The sequence below is a fragment of the Triturus cristatus genome, chromosome 3_1 (assembly GCF_964204655.1).
Source record: "Triturus cristatus chromosome 3_1, aTriCri1.1, whole genome shotgun sequence".
In the NCBI taxonomy this organism is placed as follows: Eukaryota; Metazoa; Chordata; class Amphibia; order Caudata; family Salamandridae; genus Triturus; species Triturus cristatus.
In genome coordinates, this window is record NC_140583.1 from 874,765,983 (window position 1) to 874,791,557 (window position 25,575).

Sequence of the window (25,575 nt, forward strand, 5' to 3'; positions counted from 1 at the left end):
CTCTGGCTCGTTGGGTGAAGGAGGTTATGAAATGCACAGGTGTAGATGAAAGTATATTTGGAGCACATTCGGTAAGAGGAGTATCGGCTTCTAAGGCATTTTTACTTGGAGGTGCTTTACAAGACATCTTACATTGTGCAGATTGATTGAATGATGCAGTTTTTAGGAAATTTTATTTCAAACCTGTGGAATGTGCTGCTTCATTGTTAATGGAAAAACTTTGAACTTGCAATAATGTTAGCCTCCGGTCTTGCTAAATAATGTAGATTTTCATCAGCTTGGTGTTCAGAAAATCTGGATTTTACTAGACACGGAGGCTAATACTATTCCCACCCTGAACCCTACCCAAATATAATAGTGTTGTTTTCATTTCAGCTCGATCACAACTTTAGAAAAAGAAGAAGGAAAGTAAAGGATATCTCGGGGAGAATCCAGATTTTCTGAACACCAAGCTGATGAAAATCTACATTCACCTATGTAAAAAACACAGGGGAGCCAGCCTGAGTATGCTCTGTTAACTGGAGGCCAGTGCAAAGACTGAAGAAGAGGTGGTACGTGACATTGTTGACAGCAGCTAGAATAACATCTGGGTCTGTATTGACAAGACAGAGCCTTTATTGTTTTTCAAAAATATAAAGCATATCTGCAGACAAAATAGACATAACAAAATACAGGCAAGCAGCGATACGCCTCGATCACAAAGTAGAATGATGCACATCACAATCCTAGAAACTCAAAATGATCCCACCATATGCCCCATATTTTACAGTGTTTTTGAGGGCAGCCATGAGCTGCATAAACTGGTTCCTCCACCTCTGAACACCAGTGGGCGAGCGCCTGGAGAAGAGGATAGCTACTATCAGGATCCCTTTGTGTAGCCAGAGTGGTACACCCTACCATATATATATACCCAGCCAAAGAGGAGCAGCGAGTACCGAGGAGATTGCTTACTTCCAGGAGGAAAACATCAGGTGCATGGCACTTTGGAAACCCTAGGACAGCACTACATTTAATAGGGTCACTAAGGCCATTCACATTCTATGTAATTATCTTAAGAACCCGCATGAGAATGAACAATCAAAGCTGTCCGGGCAAAGTAGGCATCCAGTCGGAATAAAAGCACAAGGGAAAGAAGCACACCTAAACTAAAAACAAACATACAGGGCCAAATGGGCCCAACTACCACCAACATTACCACCCTCCCTGTCCCATACTTCCCACTAGAAGCAAATTCGCAAATTCATTCTCATTCTCTCTCATTCTCGCGCTCTCTCTCATTCTCTCTCTCGCACTCTCTCTTTCCTCTCTCCTCCCCCCCCCCCCCACTAGATGTCGGGGAGGATCAGCTTTCTCTGTGATGTCTGAAGATGCTAAGCAGCTTATGGTCCAGAGGTGTGCCTGCAAGCGAGACACCAGCATGTCAGGGGTCAGTCAGCAGTGGTGGGGTATCAGTTGGTCCACTCGTAACCTTCTTGCACAGGGTGACCTAGTCTGGCAGTGCGGTCCCCGCAGGGCCCAGTCGGAACTCCGCAAATGTACAAAGTCACAGGCATAAGACCACAGGTGAGAGGAGAAAATGGGGGGCATAAGTATCGCAGAGTAGAAAGCCCCACCAGCATCAAACTTAACACGGCTTACCTGAGAGACTCATAAAGCAGGCAACTACTGCCAGCAGGATCTGGGGGTGGGAAGTTGTTCAACAGTGTTCCAACAAGTGAAAAAGAGGCTACGTCCCGCCCCCCTTTACAGGGAACGCCCGCTACCCCCAGCAGGTGACCAGCCCACGCGGCACACTTAGGAGTGGGGGAGCGGCCCCTGAGACCAGCACCAAGGCCAAAACAGCCATTCCTGTGTAGGCCACAAGGCACCACTATGGTCCCCGTAGCATCAAAGGTCTCTGCGTGTCAGAACATCTTTATCGGGGTCCTGTCACCAGCAATGGTCCAAAAGAAAGTAGCAGATGCCGCTGCACACTCCCGCAGGGCTCCAGTGATGCACAGCCTTCTCTCCACACAACGTTCCAGGCGGCCCGCAGGCGGCGTCGCAATCCTCGGGCAGGCCACGCCCATCACCAGTGCCACTGCAGGCTGGGGACAGCACACAGCAACTCGGCTTTGCCGCCCTGGGGGACTGTTATGAGTTTTAAACACAGTGGTCCCTAAACAAGGACGATGAACTTTAAAGAATAAGTATAGAACCAGAGTCAGTATTATATTTGAAGCTGTTCATCCGGACAGAAATGCTTTTAATTCGTAAAACTGACACAAAAACAATAAAGTGGGACACAAGCCTGCGTCCTACTAAGCATACATACAGTAAATAAAAAAAAAACAGAAAAAGCAAACAGGAAGTCTCAGGTAGAGCGAATGCTTGTATATTATATATTCAATTAACACAAGCAAAGATGTGGAGGGACACAGTTACACATGAGTAATATTGGTTAGGAAAGCGTTTACAGTGTACATATAGTCGACGACGTTTCGATCCCTTATTAACAATATTGGGATCATCATCAGGACATATTATTTACATGCCTGAGTAAAAATTGCTGGTTTAAATGGAGGATGGACTGGAAAAGTTGTTTACCGCTATCACGGTTACATTTTGTGTAGGGACTGTAGCAGTGGGAACCCGCGTAGGTAACCAAACGCCACCAATCTCAGCACCCCTGTGGCCCGGGGTGGAAGCGCCCAAGCCGGCTCCTCCCGCAGCCGGCAGCAGCCACTGTACAGGCCCTCTGCCCAGCGGGCTCTCCCCAGAGCCTACACCGACCCCCAGGCAAGTAAATAAGACCCCTAGGGTCAGGGTGCCAGGGAAGATGAGCGGCTCTTCGGGGTTAGGATCAGCATAGGGAGCAGCCGGATTATCCTGTATTCTGTATTCACGCCCAGGGAGCGAGATCTCACGGAATGACGGCTGCCATCTTAGCCAGTCAGGCCAGGCCCAACAAGACTAAGCATTTCTAAGGATAGAGTTGCTGTCCCGGAAGGTCGGAGGCGACCCAAAAGCACAGCTGATCAAAGAGCTTGAGAACTGAGAGCAGAGCTGTGGAGCATCCTCGGAGGCGTTGGGACTTCTCCTCCTTCCCCACGCCTCTGCCTTATCTAGGCAACTTCTCAGGCATTTCTTGATCGTCTAGTCCTGATGATGATCCCATAACCTTTGTTGGGGATTGAAACGTTGTCGACACCCACACCTTGACTCCTATGTGTATTCTTAATCTATGCGGAGCATAGGATGTTTTTGTTAATGTGACTGTTTTGACTGTTTATTCTTACCACCAAGTCACTTTTTTCTTTATGCCTGAGGTAAGGAAATCTGCCGATTTCCAGTTACCCTGTCACATTTAGCTCACTTCATGTTTTCTGTAGCAATTGTGTTTTTATCCTTGTTAATAAATTTGTAATATCTTTTGCATTGAACACATCTAGAACCACTCCTGATGTCAGTATTGTGGCTATACCTTCGTATTAATTTCTGAAAGGGACCACTGTCTCTGATAATTTAAAGAATATGGAGCACAGAGTGGAGTAGAGGACATGCAGGTGGCTGTGCACCACAGGTCAGGGTGAGTGCTGGGTGTGCAGAGGTGGCCAGGCCAGGTCACGGAGCGGATTGTACTCCTCGATGCCCCATGCCCCCCCCGGTCTCCATGCACTGCAAATCAAACTGCCCCCTGCTCCCACCCACACTAACGCCACGTGGGGCCCTTGATCACCACCAAAGAAGATCTACAATCTTCCAACAAAACCGATGCAGTAGTAAAACCATCCACTCTCTAGTCACAAACCAAGATTCAGACCCAGGTCCAAGGACCAGGATCAGTCATCTCCCTCCAGCCACTGAAGAGCCTGGCAGAGAGTAAGTGTAGAGTGCTGGGTGGGTAGACCGGTGGGCAGAGCAGGTTTGGCATAACGCCCTGTACAACCCTGCAGACAACAGATGGCGAACAGAGTAAAAGGAGAAAAAGACACAATTTGCTTACAGCCTGAAAATAATGATACAAACCATTAAAATGCAGAGGAAAACCCCCAATGCCACTCTACCCTAGACGACAGCATGGTCGGTTGTGTGCAATTTAAGTGGTACTGCCAGATCGAGACGAATCAGGGCACAAACACTGCTACGATCAGCAAATAACTGTAGGTCATCCACAAAAGCCCACCTTAGATTCATTGAAGATAGTCTTGAAAAAGATCTCAGCTGACCAGACACAATGGCTGAAAATCTGCTGGCTGAGTGGGATCTAAACCAGATTTTAAGGTCTGGTGGGGAAACAACCCTGCCTCATACAATCAAAACAAATTCAAAAATAAAAAATACATACGCACATAAAGGCGCTTGGAAATGCCCTATTCATCCGTGGGTCTGTTCAATTCCTGTTCACATTTTGCTACTGCCAAACAAGACAGAGGATGGGGCAGCCCACTTCAGCTATTGACTACCCACATTACGAGTGATAGAAGTTTGCCTCTTTACAGCTACCTCTGCATTGTAAAGAAAAGTGGTAAATTTGAACCACCATGGAAATAATAACTTATACTGATTATAGACTTTCAGGTACAAGACTGAGTTGCTAATTCAAATTGTTTGCTTATGTCTAGCGCTGTTGGAACTGGGTAACACCATTATTAAACACATACAGAGATTGTTCCTGTGGGGGTGGCATTGATACTAAAAGATGATGATCTGCAACTACTGGTGAAGCGAAAACAATTTATATAGGCATTTGAATGTGAACTAACAAATGTTGCAGTGCCTACAAAGCTTTGAGAAATATGGTTTACTCTAGGTATTCAGGGCGCATGGGGGACCAATCAGTAATAAAACACTATTGTTTATTAAATCTTTTTATTCGTTTTTGTCAGTGAAAGAGAAACACCTCTACACAGTATGAGCCATGCACAGAAGTGAAAGTTTACATTACAGCCTGGACTGCTATTTTTGAAGCAATCAGGATATATCAATAGCATCCCAGATACATGCATAAAATCTGGAAGATCCAGCACTCCCCAGGCCCATGGCGAAATGCAGCATTAAGAGTCACTGTTGATGTCAGCATGAGGTCCTGTCAAGCTCCGATTGTTTGTCGGCAGTGTCCTCTTCAGGTCTCGTCTCAAGTCCTGCATGGGTGGTGGGGTGAGGGGGGTCCAGTCCCAGCAGTTACAGTAGTTTTGAGTAGTGTTGGGGGTCATTCGAGGCTGATGATCACATAGATCACATAGATATGCTCAAAAGGGGGCCCACATGTCTCAGGCAAACTGGCATCAGCTCCCAGTAGCTGTCCAGGTGCTCCAGACTGCAAATCAAATTGAGTAGCAAATCTTTAGTTACAGGTCAGGGGCCTCTTCCACAACACATGGCCACTCACTCCTTAGCCACAAGCAGTGCCACAAGCAGTATCATGGCCACTAGTCTACAACTTGCGGTTGGGATCTGTTTGACGTACCCAAGGATTGTTACCAGTGAGGTGGCATGAATGATGAGTCCAGTCATGTCTGTAACTATTTCCAGTACTTACAACTATCTCCGGGCAGAGCCATGCCAAGTGAAAAAGGTTTGAGCTCACGGAGCAACATCTAGAGCACTTGGCGTCCATCCTAACATACAACCTATACATGTGTTCTGGACTCAAATACGTTCTATGGATGAATTTCATATGGACAAGCCAGAGTTTGTAGTTGAGCACTAGGAATCTCATAGCTCACTCTACTAAGGAAGTGTCTAGTCAGAGGAAAAATAATGTTATGGAACAAGTACAGACATCAGGTACGAGCTATCATTTTCACCACCACTGCCCATGTTGATCCACAAAGATAGCCGATCCTCAGGTTTGGTGATAGCCGCATCATAATTGTCCCGTCACAGGGTCTTTATATTCCTGCTCACCCCCCAGGTACCTTTCTGAGGATGTGCATTATTTCAGAGGGTGTTCGAGTTTGCATTGTAACACTGCCACAGTGAGGGGCAAAATGACCGACTTCAACCAATTAACAGTAATGCCAGATAGCTGACAGAACCTACTGAGTTCCCTTATGACTGGCAAGAGGTTACAGAGATACCAGAAGGCGGTGGTAGTTATCCCCTCTTTCACAGAGATGTTTGAAAAGTCTCACAACCAAGAGCTCCATGGCCACAGCACACTGAATGAGTGACAGGCGGCAGCCCTGCCTGGTGCTTCAGATTATCTAGATTTGAGTTTATAGAAGCCTGTTTCTTCTAATTCGAGCTACTGGCTAGTGTTACAGGAGTTTCAACCACTTCAGGATGGTTGTCCCGAAGACCATACGCTCCAATATCCCAAACAGATACTGTAATTCAAGTGAGTTGAATACTTTGGTAGCATCCAGTAGTATCACCACCGCTTTTAATTCAGGGTTTATTTGCTGCAGGACAGCAAAGATAGTGAGGAGATTAGATGCAGTTGAGCGACCAGGGATGAAGCCCGACTGGTCTGATTGCACTAGGTCAGGGAGTAGTAGGAGCAATCTAATGGCAACACTTTGGCCACATTGTTATTAACTATGTTAATTAGCAGCAGGGGCTAGTAACTATCTCAATTCTCCGGGGTTTATCAGACTTCAAGACCAACTATTCAATCTTACAGTAGTGAGTGGGGGAGAGTGCCATTCTCCCAAGCTTCATCGTATACCGCCAGCAATTGGGAGAACGGCAGCTGGGCATACCCGAATGGAGAGCTGCATGGCCAGGCCACCGGGTCTGCCTGAGGGGAGGTTTCAAATTACCAACACTATTTCTTCCAATGATAGTGTCACATCAGTAGAATGGCGATGTGCCTCTTCCATCACAAGAGGAAACAACTGACTACTGTACGCCTTCCAAAGCAGCAATGAAACACAAAAAGTATGGTGATGAACAAAAGCACTAAATCAATTCAATAAGTGCCAGGTTCCTAACGAGAGTATCACAAACAAGCACTGGCAAAGCCAATCTCGCCTATGGGCGAGCTATTGACTTTAGTAACGAGGTGGGGGTGGAGAACGGGAGAGTGAGCTGTTGGTGGAAAGCAGGATGTTAAAAAAATGCAGTACTGGCCATGTCATAGCGTTTTTTTGTTCTGTTGGGGGTAGATGAAACAGGGGCTTTGGTGAAACAGGGACTGGGGCAGGGGACAGGAAGCAGGGACAAGGGAGGAAACAAGGACTGGGGCAGTTGGAAACAGGGATGGGTTTGTGGGTAGCAGTAGATTCAGGAGGAACCAACCAGTTACTTTTTCTGAATCTTCTGGAGGCTCAGACGACTCCGATACACAAGCAGGCCCCAGTCGAGTAGACAATCACCCGGTCAGCCTTTTTTAGACCGGGGAGGCAAAGCCAAAACCAAAACCTGGTATCAGCACCCAGGAGAAAGACAAACCCGCAGGAAACATTACCAATGGGGTCCCCAACCCTATTGAATGAAAACATGAATCAATTGGAGACTATCCCTATCTTTAATTTGTCACAGCATACTATGTCCTCAGCAGAAATCTCGCTCTTAAGCAAGGGCCTTTCCTTTGTCATCACTGAAAGAACCAATTTCTTGACCCTCAAATCAGAAATGTTTCAATTCTTTAGAAAAATCAGATAAAGATTGTTCTTCAGGGATAAGGAACCCATGACATGAGACTCACTGACAGGTCTTCGACCACCATCTACCTTCTACCCCACTAATGGGATGATGCCACCAGAATTATTGACCTTTGAGAAATTGGTCATACAAGGCATAGACAGAATGAAATCTATAAGGACATTTATGCCCTATAATATCACACTACAAGAGAGACAGGCTCTTAAAGAATTAAAAAATGATGACTCCATAATACTGAAACCAGCCGATAAAGGCGGAGGAATGGTCATACAAAATCGGAAAGAATATGAGACAGAAATCGTCAAACAAATAAGTGAGAAGAAACACTACAGGGTGCTCAACACCAATCCCCTTACAGAAATTCGAAATGCGATCTTACAGGTTACCAGTGAAGGCAGGGACGAGGGATATATCTCTAAAAAGAATTTGAATTTCTAAACGCGGATAACCCCAGAATTCCAGTGCTCTATACACTACCAACAATACACAAGAGCACCACAAGTCCTCCTGGTCGTCCTATACTGTCAGGATGTGGGTCTATTTTAGAACCTATCGGCAAGTACATTGACCATTTTTATCAAGGACTTTGTCCCGTCACAAGACACATACGTCAGAGACACTATGTACATGGTCAATCTGGTAGACGGTATGCCCTTTAACTTTGGCACTGACTTGCTAGCTACCCTAAACATAAGCTCTTTATACACTAACATACCCCAGAATGAAAGTATTGAGGTCATAGAAAAACTCTTAGACAGCAGACCTAGACCTACCCAGGTACCCACCAGTTTCATAATCAATCTATTGCGCATTGCTGTACAGAGCAACTACTTCATATCAGGTGGCATCTATTATCAACAGTGCTCTGGTACCAGTATGGGAGCAATTTTTGCTCCCAATCTGGCGAATATCTATATGGACCATGTTGAGCACAAATTTGCCCTAAATGACAACAATGTGTACCGCTCCAACATTAAATGTTGGAAGCGGTACATTGACGATATCTTTCTGATCTGGGCAGACAGTGAAACTAATTTTAATAACTTCGTCACATACCTCAACGCTATCCAAACTCATCTTTCATTCACGTCCACGGTACATGAATCCAGTATAGCATTTCTAGACTTAAATATCAACCATGTCAGTGGCACACTTTACACCTCCCTCCACAGAAAGACTACTGAAAGAAACACCCTTCTGTCTTATCGCAGCCAACACCCCCGTGCCTTAAGAGATGGCTTACCATTTGGCAAATTTTTGAGGGTGTGGCGGAACTGCACATATAAAGCTGACTATATGCGAGAAGCTGAAATATTAAGAATGAAACTAGTCAAGAGAGGCTATCCAAATAGACTAGTGCAGAAGTCACTTAAACGGGCTTGGCATTGCCCTAGAGAGGAACTGCTATAAACAAAAACTAAACCAAATCTTGAAAAGATTGTATGCGTTACGACCTTTGGCACTCACACCAATCAAGTGCGCAACCTGATCACAATAAATTGGAACATAATCCAAAGTGTTGAACCCACAATAGAGACGCCACTATTTGCATACAAGAGAGGGAAAAATATCAAAGATCATCTTGTCAGATCTGCCACAGATATCAAGATTAACAATACCAATACACTTATCAGCGCTTGGGGCCTTCCCAAAATCAAAGGGCATCACAAATGCAGCAATTGTGTCTCCTGTGATCTCACGTTTAACACTGCCACATTTGAACATGGCAATGTGAAGCATGATCTATTAAACTTTTCCAACTGTAACACACGAAATGTAGTGTACTGTATTTGGTGTCCCTGCGGACTCCCATACATTGGACAAACCCAACAACCGGTCAAAGCACGTATTAGTCAACCCCGTAGTCGCATACGTAGATCAGTTCCCAATGCCCCTCTGGTGTTGCACTACAATGAGAAAAATCACACTGCAGAAGAACTAAAATGGCAAGTAATTGATGTCGCCACTCTACCAGAGAGGGGAGGTGACATTACACACATGCTACAACGCAATGAGTGTCGTTGGATTGACAGGGTCAACTCAATAGATGATGGTCTTAACTCTGATGAGGAATGGAGGGGGTATGTCACCACCCTCCAATAAGAACTTAATATTGATTATTCGTGTACTAATCCGAGACCAAAGGTGAAATGCCATTTTGGTATGAAATATGAACTATTTTAATGTTCACTGTTTAATTTTATCTCTCACACTATTCCTAACAAATGGTTTTACGTATACCAAATCATATGTAATGTAATATGAAGTTCTCTCAAAAATATGATTTTTGTAAATGATGACTAATAATTATGATATTGTCCTTGATCATGATCAAAATTCCTGTATCTGTTCCCTTTGCATAAGAATTTAGTTAATGCTTCACAATATTACATGCCTCACAATATCACTTGCATTTAACAGCAGCGCAGCATTTACACTTGTGCCACAAGAACACAGAGGTCTTTCTTTACTTTCTATCCTTCACGGATACCGAGCACCGGATTGAACAGTGTTTTCAACTATCCCTAGCAAGGCCTGCCGGTTCTCAATGCAAAAAGGCGGGAAACACTGCATAAAGGAGCAGTCTTCCAAAGCGATCACTGTCATTGTACCGTCCTTGAAGCTGACACACGCAGCTTGGGAATACAGATGCTGTGATTCTTCGCGCACAGAATATCATCCAGGTAAGAATAACTATAACTGAAGAGCGCAATACCTTACGCTCACCGCCTTCTCTAGAAACCAACCTCCCCTTTTATTAAATCCATAGACCTACACAGTGCAATGTCACTGTTCCCAGAACTTACCAGGGATTAACCATACCGCTATGGCTATAGCGAATTGATGTAAAGAGCCAGTTGGCCAAACCGTATCTTTTGAATCAAAGTGCATCACATATCCTGCCCTGTCTCACCGCTTTCCCTTAACCACACTCTCCTTCTCTCCCATTTCCCCCCGGCAGTACCCAGACGGGTCCTCTTGTGAGTAATACCCTTTCACTTCTCACTTGTGGCACATCACTAGTTCACAAGGCTGCGCATTAGGCAATCCAGGTAATTCACACTCCATGTCCCCCATTTTTTATTTCTCGCATTTGTGCCGGTACATGGGCCTTATGCTCTTATTATTTAATTATAGATGTCCCTGCATCACTAGTCCTAAGGAGACCCCGTACTGATAGAGGGTCGAAACGCCGTCGACATGCTGAAAGAGCGAACCATTGCCCAGCGCGTATTATATACAGTTGCTGTTTACAACGAAATGATACAAGAATGGTCGCTTTTTAAGATTTATGGAAACCTTGTATATAAATATAGACCCTGTCACTTACAATTAGGTTCCATTTTTCACTTTGGGACATAGTGCACAAATATCTGTTCTATTGTAAATTTAAACAATGTATATAATAAGTCTGTTGTGTTTATAAAACAAGTCATAATTGTACAAATGTGTTGGTGGTTCCTTGCCCTCTGACATTATTCTACCCTCTTTTTATTGCGATTGTGCAAATTATATTGCTTGAATCATCCAATCATTCAACACACAAAGAGAAGTAAGGCTACTGAAGTCACAAATTTTATTAAGTGGTAATCTAAGATAAAGGTATAGCAAAGTACAATACTTTGTTAAAACTGCCCTCAACCACAACGAATTGTGGCATGCGTCATCATAGGGCTGCTGCGACGCCTCAGCGCAGACCAATGCTTGAGGCGGAGCAATAGGGTGGGGAAGACAATACAAACACACATAAAAGGAAAAAGGATCCAAGAAGAAATGGTGCAGGTTATATATCTAAAACTAACTAAGGGATATCCTCATAATAGTTTATTCCTGGACTTTCCTATCAGGATTAAAAAGGTAATTCATACCCTAAGTTGGTGGTGAAGTGAGTGTATTAGGCACCCAACACCCCTCTGTTCTGCATAAAGGTCGACATGTTTCTGCCAGAATCCGTGTCTCTACCGGCATTCAGAAGGACTGTCGGATCCCTAGGCTAAATTCCCTTTCTACCAATATACCACTAGTATATCAGATTTCTCCAGATTACTCCACCTGTATTTTGTGGTAAGGTCCAGTAAACATACTCTTATTAGGATCCTAGGATGGTGGTGAAGTGAGTGTATTAGGCACCCAACACCCCTCTGTTCTGCATAAAGGTAGACATTTTTCTGCCGGAATCCGTGTGTCTACCGGCATTCAGAAGGACTGTCGGATCCCTAGGCTAAATTCCCTTTCTACCAATATACCAATAGTATATCAGATTTCTCCAGATTACTCCACCTGTATGTTTTGGTATGGTCCGGTAAACATACTCTTATTAGGATTGAGTTTCACTGTGTATATCGCTAGAACTGGCACTAGGGAAGAGGGTTACCCCCTGTAGTCACACAGTTATCAAGGGTGGTGCGCCTCCACTATGTGGTCCCTCCTTGTGCTGTGTAGGTAATCATTGCTAGGCCCACCGTGTCCAGGAACAAAGTTATATCAGTCTGGATAAGATCTGTTTCAGACTGATACAGGCTTGCACAGAAATAGAAGACCATTTGAAGGATATCGCCAGGTTTGTATGCAATTGAGCAGTCTTTTAAAAATATATATTTTTACTGGTATAACAAAAAAGGCCCTAATCCTTACATCCTGCGAAGTGTTTAGTTTATCCCAGTACAAGGATGCTAAATCATTAACAGTAATACATTGGTTTCCGAAATCAACCATACAAGTGCTGAAGTATAAGGAATACCAACCTTTGTTAAACAAGTGCATTACGATATAGAATGTATACTCCTGGGGCTTTGGTACACCCATACTTTTATAATTGGCCACGGTGACTCGCATGGGCCCTAGATCTTTTTGAATTTGTGAGGATATCCCCTCTCTTCATATACAAATTGCTCGGCTTTCATACACCAGTCCATATCTACAGTTCATCGTTCCAAGTATGGCAGTGTTGGAGAACCCCACAGTTGTGTAATGTTGCGCCGGGCTACCACCAGTCCTAAATTACATGGCAGACGCCTATATCTGGTACCCTGTTGATCACTCCATACCCCTAGGATACAGAGCTTTCCCTTCGGAGTCACAGTTAACCCCGTAACCAGTGCCAGGGTTTATACCACTCTGCCAGTATGGCTGAAGGGTGGGACAGTCCCACAGTGTACGTATAAAGGCTCATTTGGAGCCGGGACCTGCCGCCACAGTTCCTGAAAGAAAGCAGAGCAGTCTATTTTGGGTCCGTAGGCACACACTAAAGTGGTTAGAAGTCCCTACAAAGCACTGTGCATCTCTTAATCATCTAATGGTAGAGGGTGTTGGTGGCAGCAACACCTGTCTTCGTGCATCGCAGCCAGCCTGACACCCCGGGGGCCTCAGGATCATCTCACAGGCATCACTGGAGATACTCGTGACGGCATGCCAGCCCCGCTCCTGCCTCGCCCCACCTGCACTGCTGATTCTGTATAATGTTAGTTTGTGGGCAGAGTTGGTGGGGCACCAATCTAGTCAGGCCTCGGCACAGCCAGTCGCAGGGCATGCATGCACAGTCCTCAGGGGCCTACCAGTAGATCCAGACCCCTCGCTGGTGCTTTTATGTCAAGGCTGATACCAAGGGAGGAGGGATCCCTAGCTTTTTGTTGCATGCAGGGGGTGAATAGAGTATATTATTCAGCATGCTGTCACTATGGTGGTGGTGGGGAGAAGGATTGGGCGGCATACACTGCCCCTGCTGCTGGGCACTGCTACCGCCCCCCCCCCCCCCCCGAAACTGCAGTGCCGAAAATTCATCTCATGCCTATGCAGCTGTCTCCTTAGATATCAGTGCCAATCGGTGGCCCTCTTGTCAGCAAATGATAGTGCTAAGTCTCCAGGGGCAGTCCTGGCACCCGCACCGATCAGAAATCTGGCAATAGGCCCCGGTGCAGCCCTGAACGCGCAGACCACACTCTCCTCCCCGGCCACGCAGCCTGCATTCAGCACCTCAGTTCCGCTGCATACAGTCAACCTCTGGATTCACCTGTACCTGCACAGGCAATCACGCTGATGTTGGGGTCAGTTCTTGTCCTGGAAAGGCTTCGAGAGTCACATTGGGCGTAGATTGCTGTTGGCAGAGCTCCTTTAGAGTGCAACCATCTTTCAGCTTCATATTCCACAGTCCTCAAGATACTATTGTTTAATGTATTCATTCAATTTAGTATGTTTTCTGTTTGTATTGCATTTGTAAACAACGTACTGCATATTTTTTTTAATTCAATGTCTGGAAGTTTTTTTGTGACTGCACAAATAAAGAAAATAATAATAAAAATATGTATCTGATACAACCAATTCACAACAACATTCATATATTATGATGACATAGGCATGCATAACATCTAACTAAACTGCATGGATGAGAATATTTATGTTGTGCCTTTAAAAGTCACTTTGGGGTCATTATCCCAAAAATGTATCCAACGCTGTTTTGATCTAAATTAATGAAGTTGGGCATCCTGGATTATTTGATTTACCCACTCATAGCCTTGTACTCAAGGGGTTTCCGCCTCTGCACTACACAGATAGGTGAGGGTTTTGCAAATGCGCATTCCTTCCTTCTACAGTTCTACAATAATCCCGTTCACCTTTTGCAGTACACTGATGACACTGTTTTATTGAATTACTCTCCCATTGACCTGCAATGCTCTCCTCCAACAGCATATGTGACCATTGCTTGGAATGAAGGTCCAGCTAGAATTATTTTGGGAATTGGCTGGACGAGTGGGACTCAACAAACGGCAAGTCACCAGCTAAAGGCCCTAATTAAATTACCCAATATATGTCTTTATGCAACTTTATGACCGACTTGAAGCTCCAGACATCACTTCTCTCTTGCTAGTGGTTACTGCTAAGATACTCCACGCCACACTGCTTTTCCCTTTAAATTGGCCCTTGGCTTGAGAGGGCTCATTCCATGGTCTATAGGACTACCTTTTAAACCCCCCAGCCTAGTTCAGATGAGATTGTACGTCAGACTCGAACACCAGGACTATAACGTAATGCAACACTTTCTTGTGGCAATGGCCTGCCTCAAATGCGCTACTGGTAGCAAAGGTTTTTTGTAGAAGTTTCTAAAGTGTCTAGAACAGATTGTCCCTGGACCAACTATATCAGGTTCAGTCTATTATCCTTGTGTGGTGTGGAGCAGTGCATCTTTTATTCAAGCTTTCAAGATTCTGGAAAACACAATTGTGCATCAATTTTTCCACACAAGCTCTGGAGTGGTTTACAGCCAAAAAGGTGGAAAGGTTTCTTTGGTTTATGTACACATTCCCCCTCCTCCTCCACAACACGTCTGCCATCTCTAGACACTGAAATGAGGGTGTGAAGGGGTAAAAAAACATTTTTGTATGCCTACGATGAATGATCATTTTTTTAGAATGGAAACAAACAACTAGCTGATAAAACATTTCTCACAGAGGCTCGGCTAGCTGTCAGTTTTTCGATTGGAAGACGCAAATATCAATGATGTTATTCAGACTCTGGTTTTGTAGAGACCAACAAGGTAGTGATTTTTTTTTTAAATGGTCTTAAAACTTATAGCCGAGTTTACAAAGAAGTAACTATTATTGATTCAGTATTCATTGGTGTATTATTTCTGAATCTTTGTTTTCAAACGATTCTATTTTTTATTTTCAACTGTTCTTATTTAATCCTAACCGTTTTAACAGTATTATGTTTTTTATATTTCAGGCTGGATTACTGAGGACATTGCTGAATTCTTTCATGTGTTTAGAAAGATTATTTCTAACCAATCACTCTTTTTACTTTACCATGTGTTTATCTAATACAAATAAAACACAAAACATTTACTTTAACTTACCTGCTGCGAGCTTTCTATAACTAATGCCAAACCAAACTTTGAATCTCTTATCTTTATTGAACGCTAGTGAAGAAAAGAAAAAAAAGAGCTGTGTTAAACATTTAAATACCACAGGGGATGTTTTCTAACTTTGTATATTTAGCCAGTATGTTTTTCATAAGTAAAACATTTTGTTCAATCAATACTATTTGCACACTGCACATGATGAATAACTGAAAGCAGAGTTGGGAATAGGGTAATTTATACTCTGGTGGACAGCCCGCCATGGTGATGTAGGCTTCTCCTTTGAGAGGCGCGCCTGCCTAGCGGTCTCTGTGCTGTGAAGGGACCACCTATTTTTATCTGAGATGCAGATTAGTTATGAACAATTTAAATATCAAGGTTACTGTTGCTATAAAAGTTCATGGTTATCATATCTAAAAAAGATGTGACACCGTTATCTTTTCGCAAAAATATCATTAAGTAGAGACCTGATCACCAAGGTGATACTAAGCTTTTCATTCCTGATTGAGCGCAATACCGGGAAAAATAAATGTTTGCCCAGTAAAAACTGAGAGCATGGGGTTCGCTATTTACCAGGTGTGAAAACCAGATGTACCAGAGTCCCAGGCTATCCGCTCCCCGTGGTACAGGTGAGCCCCGCGGCAACTTAGAGTAGTCCTCAGGTAGAATCGGCGCTCGGTGGGTCAAGGCTGACGGCCAAGCATGGGCGCACTTCATTCGACACTCCCCCCCTGCGCATGCATAGTCAGAGACCTAGCCATAATGCAGTAATCAGGCGGCCCATACCAAGTGGTGCAATATATGACACAGTGTATCCCAGTTATGTCTCCCTAGTTTGTTTCGATTTACATCATTAGCTGGCACTTACCACTACTTTTAGTATAGGGCTGACAATGAGAGCAAAGCCCGACTTCCAGTACAGATCGCAAACTACCATGCGTGAACACAGAATTCGCCTCACCTATCGATCCACCTCAACCCTCAACCTTATCAATTCTAGAACCGTTCAGGGGGGGCGCTCAATATGATGTAATTCTATTTCATGACAAGAAGTTAAATGGATGACATATATTCTAAATGATACTGATGCTAATGTACTGTACTTTTTAAAAAAATGGCAATAAAAATGATTTTGTAAAAAAAAAATATATATATATATATATATATACACCAGGTGTAAAAACTGCAAACTGCAAAGCATTCTGATTTACGCCCCTCAGAATGGGGGGTAACATGTTATGGACAACAACGTAACAGATAACTTCCCTGCAGGAAGTTGGAGGTAGTGTTCAGGCTTATGTGGTAATAAATCTCAACTTAATTACTAAACATATGTCATCTGCTGTGACTATTATCAGCACTTAGTTGATTTTTGTATGATAAGCCAATAGTTGATTTCTGCAGGACGTCATAGTTATTTTTAAATGTACACTGCTTTTTATTATTATTTAACACCGGTCTGTCAGTTATTAATGTCTTCCTTGTTCATCTTTTATGAGCCATCTCCGAGATGAACAGGTTTTGATTGATTGTTACACGCGTGTCATTAGGACATGAAATGTGTAATCATTTAAAAGTACCAAAGCAATCAAAAATCCTTTCATCTTCACAGATTGTGCAATAAATCAAAGCAGCTTACTTACATTGTTGTGGTGTCACCAGAGCTTTAAGTGGAAGCTTTTTAGGTCTAGCCTAGAGCAGCGCATGCGCTGCTTGCTCGACCTTTAGTAGGGGGTAAAAAAAGTGCTACCCACAAGCTTTTCGTGGCCTAAAGCTTGCGTGCATGTGCACGTGAATGCGCGCAGCCGCCATCTGCCTTTCTTATCTCATTAAGCCTTCAAGCCGTCATGGCTCATTAAGTGTTTTCGCATGCAGCGCGCGCACACTCAACTCCCTCCGCCTCTCTCTCCCGCTGCAGCTCCCATCTATGCTTTCCGCGCGGCCAATGCTTGTGCTATAATCGCGGCACCCGCGCTTTACTTTTAACATTAAAAGTGAAGCGCGGGTGCAGCGATTATAACTAAAGTAAAGAACTAGATGTTTTTTTCTATTTCTTTACTTATGCTATAATCGCGGCAACCGCGCTTTACTTTTAATGTTAAAAATGAAGCGCGGGTGCCGCGATTATAGCAAAAGTAAAGAAATAGAAAAAAAGATCTATTTCTTTACTTTTGCTATAATCGCGGCACCCGCGCTTTACGTGCCGCGATTATAGCAAAAGTAAACATACTTATAAGGTCCCAAAAGCGAGACCTATTGGCTATGCCAATGCTTGTTCAATATTCTATACAAGCCATAGTTGCTGCTTATTTATCTTATGCAACTAACAGCCAGTGACAAAGCCAATAGTCCTGACTTGTTGTAGGTATGATGTTACTTGTTGTATCATATATCTGGATGCAATGACAAACAGCAAAATACAAGTCGGGCGACACACTATGTTAAGCACAGGTTTTTAGCTTAGGTGTTTTTTTTTTAAGCCACGCCCTCAATTACATTGACCACGCCCCTTTGAGAGACCCCCTTCCCCGCAGTTTTTTAATCCCACTTAAAGCCCAGGTTATTACACCTTAATGTACTGCTGCCAGAAGTTCATAGTACGGGTTACAAAAAATGACAAACCTAAAACTGAAGAACCAGCCAAATAAAACTACTTCAGGAATCTGCCAGTGGAGCAGCTTTCTTTGCCTTGAGTCAAGTCTTCGTTTCAATACGCTTTTACCCAGAGCTCCTGCCCAATTATCCTAGCCGCACCAACACAAAAAATGAATGTGTGGCCCAGCCGTAGTTTATCAGTTGACCCTCATACCACTGGGGACACAACTTTTTTCAGTGTATAGTTTCTCGTTTACAAATCACTGTTTCATCTGTGTTAGTCCACTTGGTTCAAAACAACTGAACCAAGACCACAACTTCCAGACTAACTTGTTAAATAAAAGCACAGAACAGGAAACCTGATGTACACGTGACATGCCCCGGTGTATGGAGTCAGCAGCTAAGCCTATCCATGTGCAATAAAAATAAAGAGGCAACCCAGGGATGGCAGGCAGTGAAAATTGTTTATGGCAGTGCTTTAAATGGGCAGGTACTGAGTACCTGTACTTCTTCAGTTTGAATGAGACAGGGCCAGCACTTCTCAGCTGAGCTGCAGTGCTTTTAACGAGAAGTATTGGCACTTCTCAGCAATAAACTGGCACTCCGGGACATTGAGCACCTGCACTTCTGTAGTGCCATTTCAGACACTGGTTTGCTTGTTCTTCCTTCCGTTTACTGCAAAATGGGCAGAAGCAGCCCTAAACACAGCAGGGAAAATAAAGAACAAGCATTTGCAATACAATAGGTCTTGCATTATTAAAGTTTGAGCTATTGGTGTTGCATTATTTAGCAATGGCAATAGCTCAAACTTTAATAATGCGAGACCTATTGCATTGCAAATGCTTGTTATTAATTATCACATATAAGAGGACCTCGAAAACACATGATTTCAGGATGTGTTCTGTACAGAACCTTCTCCTGTGTTTGAGTTAATATGAATATAATGTTGTTCTTGTGTAATAGGAACCAAGGCCGCACTTAGCGAGTGCACATAATGACTGATTTGCCTGTGAATTCACTATAGACAATGTTGTCAGTGTGTGGGGTAGAACGAGTGTTTCTAAATTGATGTTTGAAAAGTATCACTTTAAAAAAACTACTTCTCAATGCACTGATATAATCTGATATACCAAGGCAAAATGGTTCTGCATATTAATGAGATCTTACATATTTTTACACTTTTGCTACACAACGGCTTTGAAAACAAAGGTGTTCCTAAAGTTAAGAGGTGCAGGACAACCTAGGTACTTCCTTTCCTTAACTTAAATTAACCATTAAATAAAGACCTGCCTGTTTATTTAATATTTTTTAATGTAAGTGTTGAGTCGAGTGGACTGCTGACCAGTGCTGCTCTTGATCAGGGGGCCAGATATAAAGGTCAGGAGTGCCGCCGTACTTTGACTGTCATAGATCTATAGCAACCGCAAATAAATCTTGCTAATTACTGCTATTTTATTGTATAAGCTTCAGGGATAGTGACTACTTACAAAAATAATCTCTAAATTTCCTATGCTAAAATGGACGTGTTTTAGGTGCACACGTCATTGCAGTAGTTGAACTCAATAAAGTAACATGACATAACATGTGTATTTGTAACATGTGTATTTGTAAAGCGCAAGGTCACCCTTGGGTATCTTGGCGCTGACTAACAGATGTTTCTTGTTGCCCAACTCAAATGGTACTTATTTTATCGACCTCAGATGGATGACAGGCTGAGTGGACTCGCTGGGATTTGAACCTGTGACCATGAGGTCGAACACAGGCTCCTTCAGTGGACTCATTAGTTCCCAGAGCCCCCAGATCCAGAGGAAGAGGTGTGGCGCAGCAGCCAGGGTGACGGACTCCGGAACCCGGGGCCTCATGCGTCGATCCCCAGCGCCGGCGGCAGATTAGCCCAGCACCATGTGACTCTGGGCAATAGCTTGCTTAATCTTCCCGACAGCCCCCAGCGCCTAGAGACCCTTACGGGTGATTGTTCGTGCTTTACAAATATGGATTATTATTATTATAATATGCAAATGTTTACAACACATTTTACCTGTGGGGGGTGGGTGGTGGCATTGCAGGATCACCAAGAAGGTAAGGGCTTTCTTGTCACAAAAACTAAGAAAAACAGTAGGTGACAACTGGATTGTCTGAATTCAACTAAAAGACCTGGAAATTACTGGCCTTTCCATCCCATTGCATACTCTTTTTTTCTCAATGCGCCATTACAGAAAGGGACCAATCCTGTGCAAGTCATTATTGCCCCACCCCAAAGGGCCTGCACCCCCAAACCACTAACACATGCTGCTGTCTGTAAAGTGATACGTGCAATTCCAAACACTTTCCCATTCATCTGTGATGTGGAGCTCAGATCACTAATGCACAGTGAGCTACGGGAACCACGTCGTGGCGTGCCATGGAGAATGGATCACTGAGAAAAGATAAAAGGGGCAACTGGAATGCTTGAATTCATCTCAGCCACCACTAATTAGCCTCGGTCACATTCCATCCAATCACCGTGACTGATTGTGTCTTTACAAGCAGGGACTAACCATATGCAAATGGGCCCTGTCGGAAGGTGTAAAATATAATTGCAACATTAGTCATTTTACCTGTGGCTCTCCAATAAAATGAATTGTCGCATTCACAGAACCGGTTTCCCTGTTGAACAGACAAAGTCAAAAATGTCTTCCACGTTAGTTACCTTTTAAAGAGTTTAAAAATTCTGTTGAGGCGCACATTAATATGCTTGCCGCGTTCCCAGTTTGCTTTAACTCTCTCGATCGGGACGTGATGGCAGCCTGCCGGTGATACCATTAGCCAGTCTGAAATGTGCTTTGCTGAAACGGGTTAATGGGAAGCCAGACATGCAAATGTGTTCTTTGAGATACATTCCTACTCCTGTTACAGAATCAGGAGCTTTGGAGCTTACGTATCGGAAGATTAGTTGCTATTCTCTCTGCATGTGGAAATGTCACTTCTGCCCCGAATGCTAAAAGCAGGCGCTCTAAAAATCTAAGACAGGCGGGCGCGGTGCGCGTGCAACCATGTCAGATGTTGCTAATTGGACAGCAAATTCATCAGCTGGGAACGAAAATAGAACGCAATGCTTTTCACAAAAAAAAGACTATGCAGTACACTTAAATTCCACGGATTCATCACTGTGATGCGTGTACCGGTGTCAAATGTGTCAACAGCGAACAGGGTTGTTGCGTTTGAGCGTATTATTCGGCTGTTGACAATAGGTGACATCTACCATAATACTGCATTCAATTTGCGTTTACTTTATTTTGTGTTCACGTAATCAACGTCATAAAATACATCACTATCGAAGTGCATTGTTCACTTATTTTGCCAATCCTATTTTCGTTCTCGCACCTCCAGGCCTCTGTTCTCACATAGGAGCAAAAGAACACATAAATGAGAGATGTACCTCACTGTTCGTACTTCTGGAAGGGTGTTCTAAGGCTAGGTTTTTGTGCTTGCATTTCTGAGAGCGCTCGACTCGGGTGAGACGGCTCGGAGCATGTTAAACTGTCCTCGCGCAGGACAAGACAGGCATGGGACTGCAATTATATTTCACAATAGTCTTTCCGTGGTTCTCAGCTCCATTCATCTTTAGAAACACTGGGAGACAGATTAGGCATAGGGGAGCGGATTAGCCACAGGGCGATCTGTATTTCCAGACAGAAGACGGAGTGTGAAAAACTGGCACCGGGTGTCACCCATTCTTCACTTCGAGGAAAACAAGCGGCACTGAAAGCGATCGCTATTGTAAAAAAATACACGCACGCGAGTGGTGCGCGCGCGCACCACAGCGAACATGTATTTTCAATTATCGTGCTGTGTCTGTGCACGATAATTGAAACCACATGGCCTTTGGTGCGCATAATAGACACCAATAGGCCATGGGCGGAGCAATGCATCCGCCTTTCGCCTATTGCGTGCCGTCTTTGGGAAAAACATGCACTCAAAGGCCAATCGCAGATGCCAAAAGGAAAAGCACACGCACGAGCGTGTGCGATTCCAGGCTCCGTTTCTAAACCCCCCACAAAAGGACTCTCGCCTGGGCGAGCAGTGCTGCGCTCTGCAACGCAGGGCGCGAGCCCTAAAAAGCGGCAAAGAGGGATTCATACCTGCTTACAAAGTCACAGATTGCAAAACGCCTGAACTTTAGGAAGGCATTGGGAAAAGATTTATTGATAAAGGAATCGCCTTTTATACTTCACAAACCAGTATGCAATCATTATTTGCTAATCCCTAGTATCTACAGCAGCATTTTTAGACACTGCACGCAGTTTTCTGTGTAAAATTAAAGATACTTGCTTAAGCCTGCCTACATCCCAATTTATTGAGGTGATCAAGGGGCTAGCAAAATATAAACACAGAAGTTTATCTTACCTCCAGAAGACGAGCAATAACGTGTGTGGCTAACCAGTCAAACCCACAGGGCCAAATAAAGCTCAGAGAATTACGGAGTCTTATAAAAAGGCAATCTGGGAAGCAAAGAGAGTAAAAATCGGAGCAAGACTGGATTGATATAGTTCAAGCCTGTAAAACCAACTCAAAGTCACTACGGTCATTAATAAACCAATCAGATAGTTACAACGTGGGAAACAGTGGGAGAGGAGTTGGCCTAACGGCTAGGGCGGTCGACCTCGAATCTGGAGAACTGGGTTCGAGTGTCAGCAATGACACTGAACATCCTGTGATTTTGGGCAAATCACTGGGGGCCATATGTAGTTAATTTCTATTTACCAATTCCTAAATATCGAATTTTACTGATTCGGTATTTAAGAATCGGTAAATAGAATGTAGGTAAAAAAAAAAAAACGGTAAATTTTACCGATTTGGTAATATTCGTTATTACCGATTCGGTAATACCGATTCGGTAATAAGGAGTCACCTTCCCATTCATTCCTATGGGCCTGGAGGCCCATAGAAATGAATGGGAAGCCGTTCACTATTACCGATTCGGTAATAGGGGGGAGCATATTCAAGGGTGGCAGGGTGTCACATTGACACCCTGTTGCACCTCTGAATCATGCATGTGTGCACATGTAGCGCACATACATGCCCTAAGGGCATGTATGTCTGCCACATGGCACTTTTAAAAAAGCACAAAATTGCTTTTTAAAAGGTATTCGGTATTTACCACCAACCTGTAGTTGGTGGTAAATAACGAATCCTTACACCAAAAATGCACTCACTTGAGTGCTCCCTACATAGGAGATAAGGATTCGGTGATTCCTTAAAATAACGAATCGGTAAATTACCGAATCCTTAAATCCAGCCTCCTACATTGCAAAGGGCTAAATACCGATCGGTAACGGGGAATTTACAGAATTTCGGCCGTTACCGACCGGTATTTAGCTACCTACATATGGCCCTTAATCTCCCGGTGCCGAACAAAAAAAAAAAATGAATGTGTCCTCATGTAATGAATCTAGTGCTATGTAAAGCGCTCCGATACCCAATTCGGGTCAAGTTTGCGCTATATAAAACTCTGTAAAATAAAATAAAATAAATGTCACCGAAGAAGCTTGGGAAGCTTTTATATTTGCCCTCTATGACACGAAAGACGATTGGCCAGTAAACGCAATGAATATTTCATGTGAAACAACGTTGGCCATTACACAAAGTGAAATTTCATAAAATAATTGAGAAAAGCAGGGGGAATTGTGTGCCCGGCTTAAATGGCCTTCCAGGGGTCATATACAAAGAAGACTGGGACTTCTGGAGCAGCGGCTTCCAAACTTCATTCAACTATTATTTAACCACAGAAACTATCCGGACACTTGGCACGGCTCAATCCTACAGCCAATCTATAAGAAGGGCCCTTATGGTTCCCTAGAAAGCTATAGAATGATAGTCTTAATAGACGCAGATTCCAAAATATTTGCAGGACTTATCTTAACATAACACGAAGAATGGGCTGATAAGAAAAACGTAATCCCATATAATCAGACTGGCTTTCGATCAAAAACTAGTACTTTAGATAATCTGGTAGCTCTAAATAGGATTGTCGACATATGCGTGTCAAAGAAACAATTATTATATACATACTTTGTGGGGTTCTCAAAACCCTTCGACCATGTCAACCGCAGTTTATTATGGAAAACGCTGTGCAGTTGGTAAATTCCGCCAAAATTACTGCGTGCAATTCAACTTCTATACTCCAATAATTGGACCCTGGTCAAACTCGGTCAAAACACCATCTAGACAGAAAAAATAGCCATAAAGAGAGGTCTGAAGCAAGGCTGTGTCTTGGCGCCTGTACTATTTAATCTGTTTTTGGCAGATCTTAGTGCTTATTTGGCGACAACCAATTCTTAACCACCAAAACTGGAAACCAGGAATGTAGTTTCACTACAACACGCGGATGATCTTGTTCTCACGAATTCAATTGGGACGGGACTACACAGACTACTTAACCAACTAAATATCTATTGTACTGAGACTGAAATGGCTAATAACTTCACAAAAACACGGGTAGTGATTTTTGGTAGGAAAATAAACAAGAAAGGCAGTTTGGGGGGGAAACCAATTCTACGAGCTATGTCATACAAATACCTTGGAGTATGGTTACAGGAACGGCAGTCACACAACTTACATCAGAGTGTACTAAATCCAAGAATTGCTTCCCAAATCTCAGCTTTTCAGCAAATTCACTGGAAAGTATAAAGCCTGACATTTCAGCCACTACTAACTACAATACAAACCAGGTTCATTCCAACTCTCTGCTACGGCACTGAAGCTTTCCTGGTTACATTTGGACCTTTCCTCAATTCGGCACAAAATCAGGTCTTCAGACTTCTATATCAGCTTCCCCAGAGTGCATGTCCCTCACAGATTCGATTAGAATTCAGACTGATAAATCAAACTTTAGCACAAACTGGTGCATTGATCAAATACATATCATTAGTAAGATACTCGGATGCAAACACATGACGAGCTTTGATATGGAATGAAATTCAAAGCAACATGCTCTAAAATTAGAAAAACTGTGCACAAACCCTTAAGTAAAGCATTAACAACGTTGAGAGCTAAAGAGCTATGGGACACAGCACTCCCATACACCGCTTTAAAAAGAGTAATTAACAAGCAAACAAGGAGGCGGTCATGGCTTGAAGATAAACAAGAGTTCAGAAAAAGAAGGCATGTATGGATAACGATTAAAACTTGCGGCGACACTACTTGGATCATTTTATAAAAATAAGCTATGTTTTGCTCTATGCAAAATCCTAGAATCCCCACATGGCAACCGCAACCTTGGAATACAAAATGCAGACTTTGCTCACTACATGAAGAAAGTTTGACTCCTATCTTATCATTCTGCCCGAACTTATTAATAGAAAGAACAATTTTATTGAAAAGATTTTTAATATGTATGGCATTAGATCACGTCGGCACGCTCTACTATTCTGTATGAAAGGGGAATCTCCACAAATAATAGCTGCTTTTATAAAATTTTATCTAAAGCTGAACGATTATTGACCGCAAAATGTCTGATGAACGTAACGTAAGGAAGGCTCCACAGTGAATTTACTCTA

At 43.4% G+C, this 25,575-nt stretch overlaps 1 protein-coding gene across 1 annotated transcript in view; it reads right to left on the reverse strand.

Annotated features, from left to right (window-relative positions):
• Window positions 1-25,575, reverse strand: part of BBS5 (Bardet-Biedl syndrome 5) — a 218,686-nt gene that overhangs the window by 53,427 nt on the left and 139,684 nt on the right. The window contains exon 8 of the mRNA XM_085645358.1: window positions 15,440-15,502. Within this exon, the coding sequence (XP_085501484.1) occupies window positions 15,440-15,502 (63 nt within the window). The remainder of the gene's footprint in view (window positions 1-15,439; window positions 15,503-25,575) is intronic.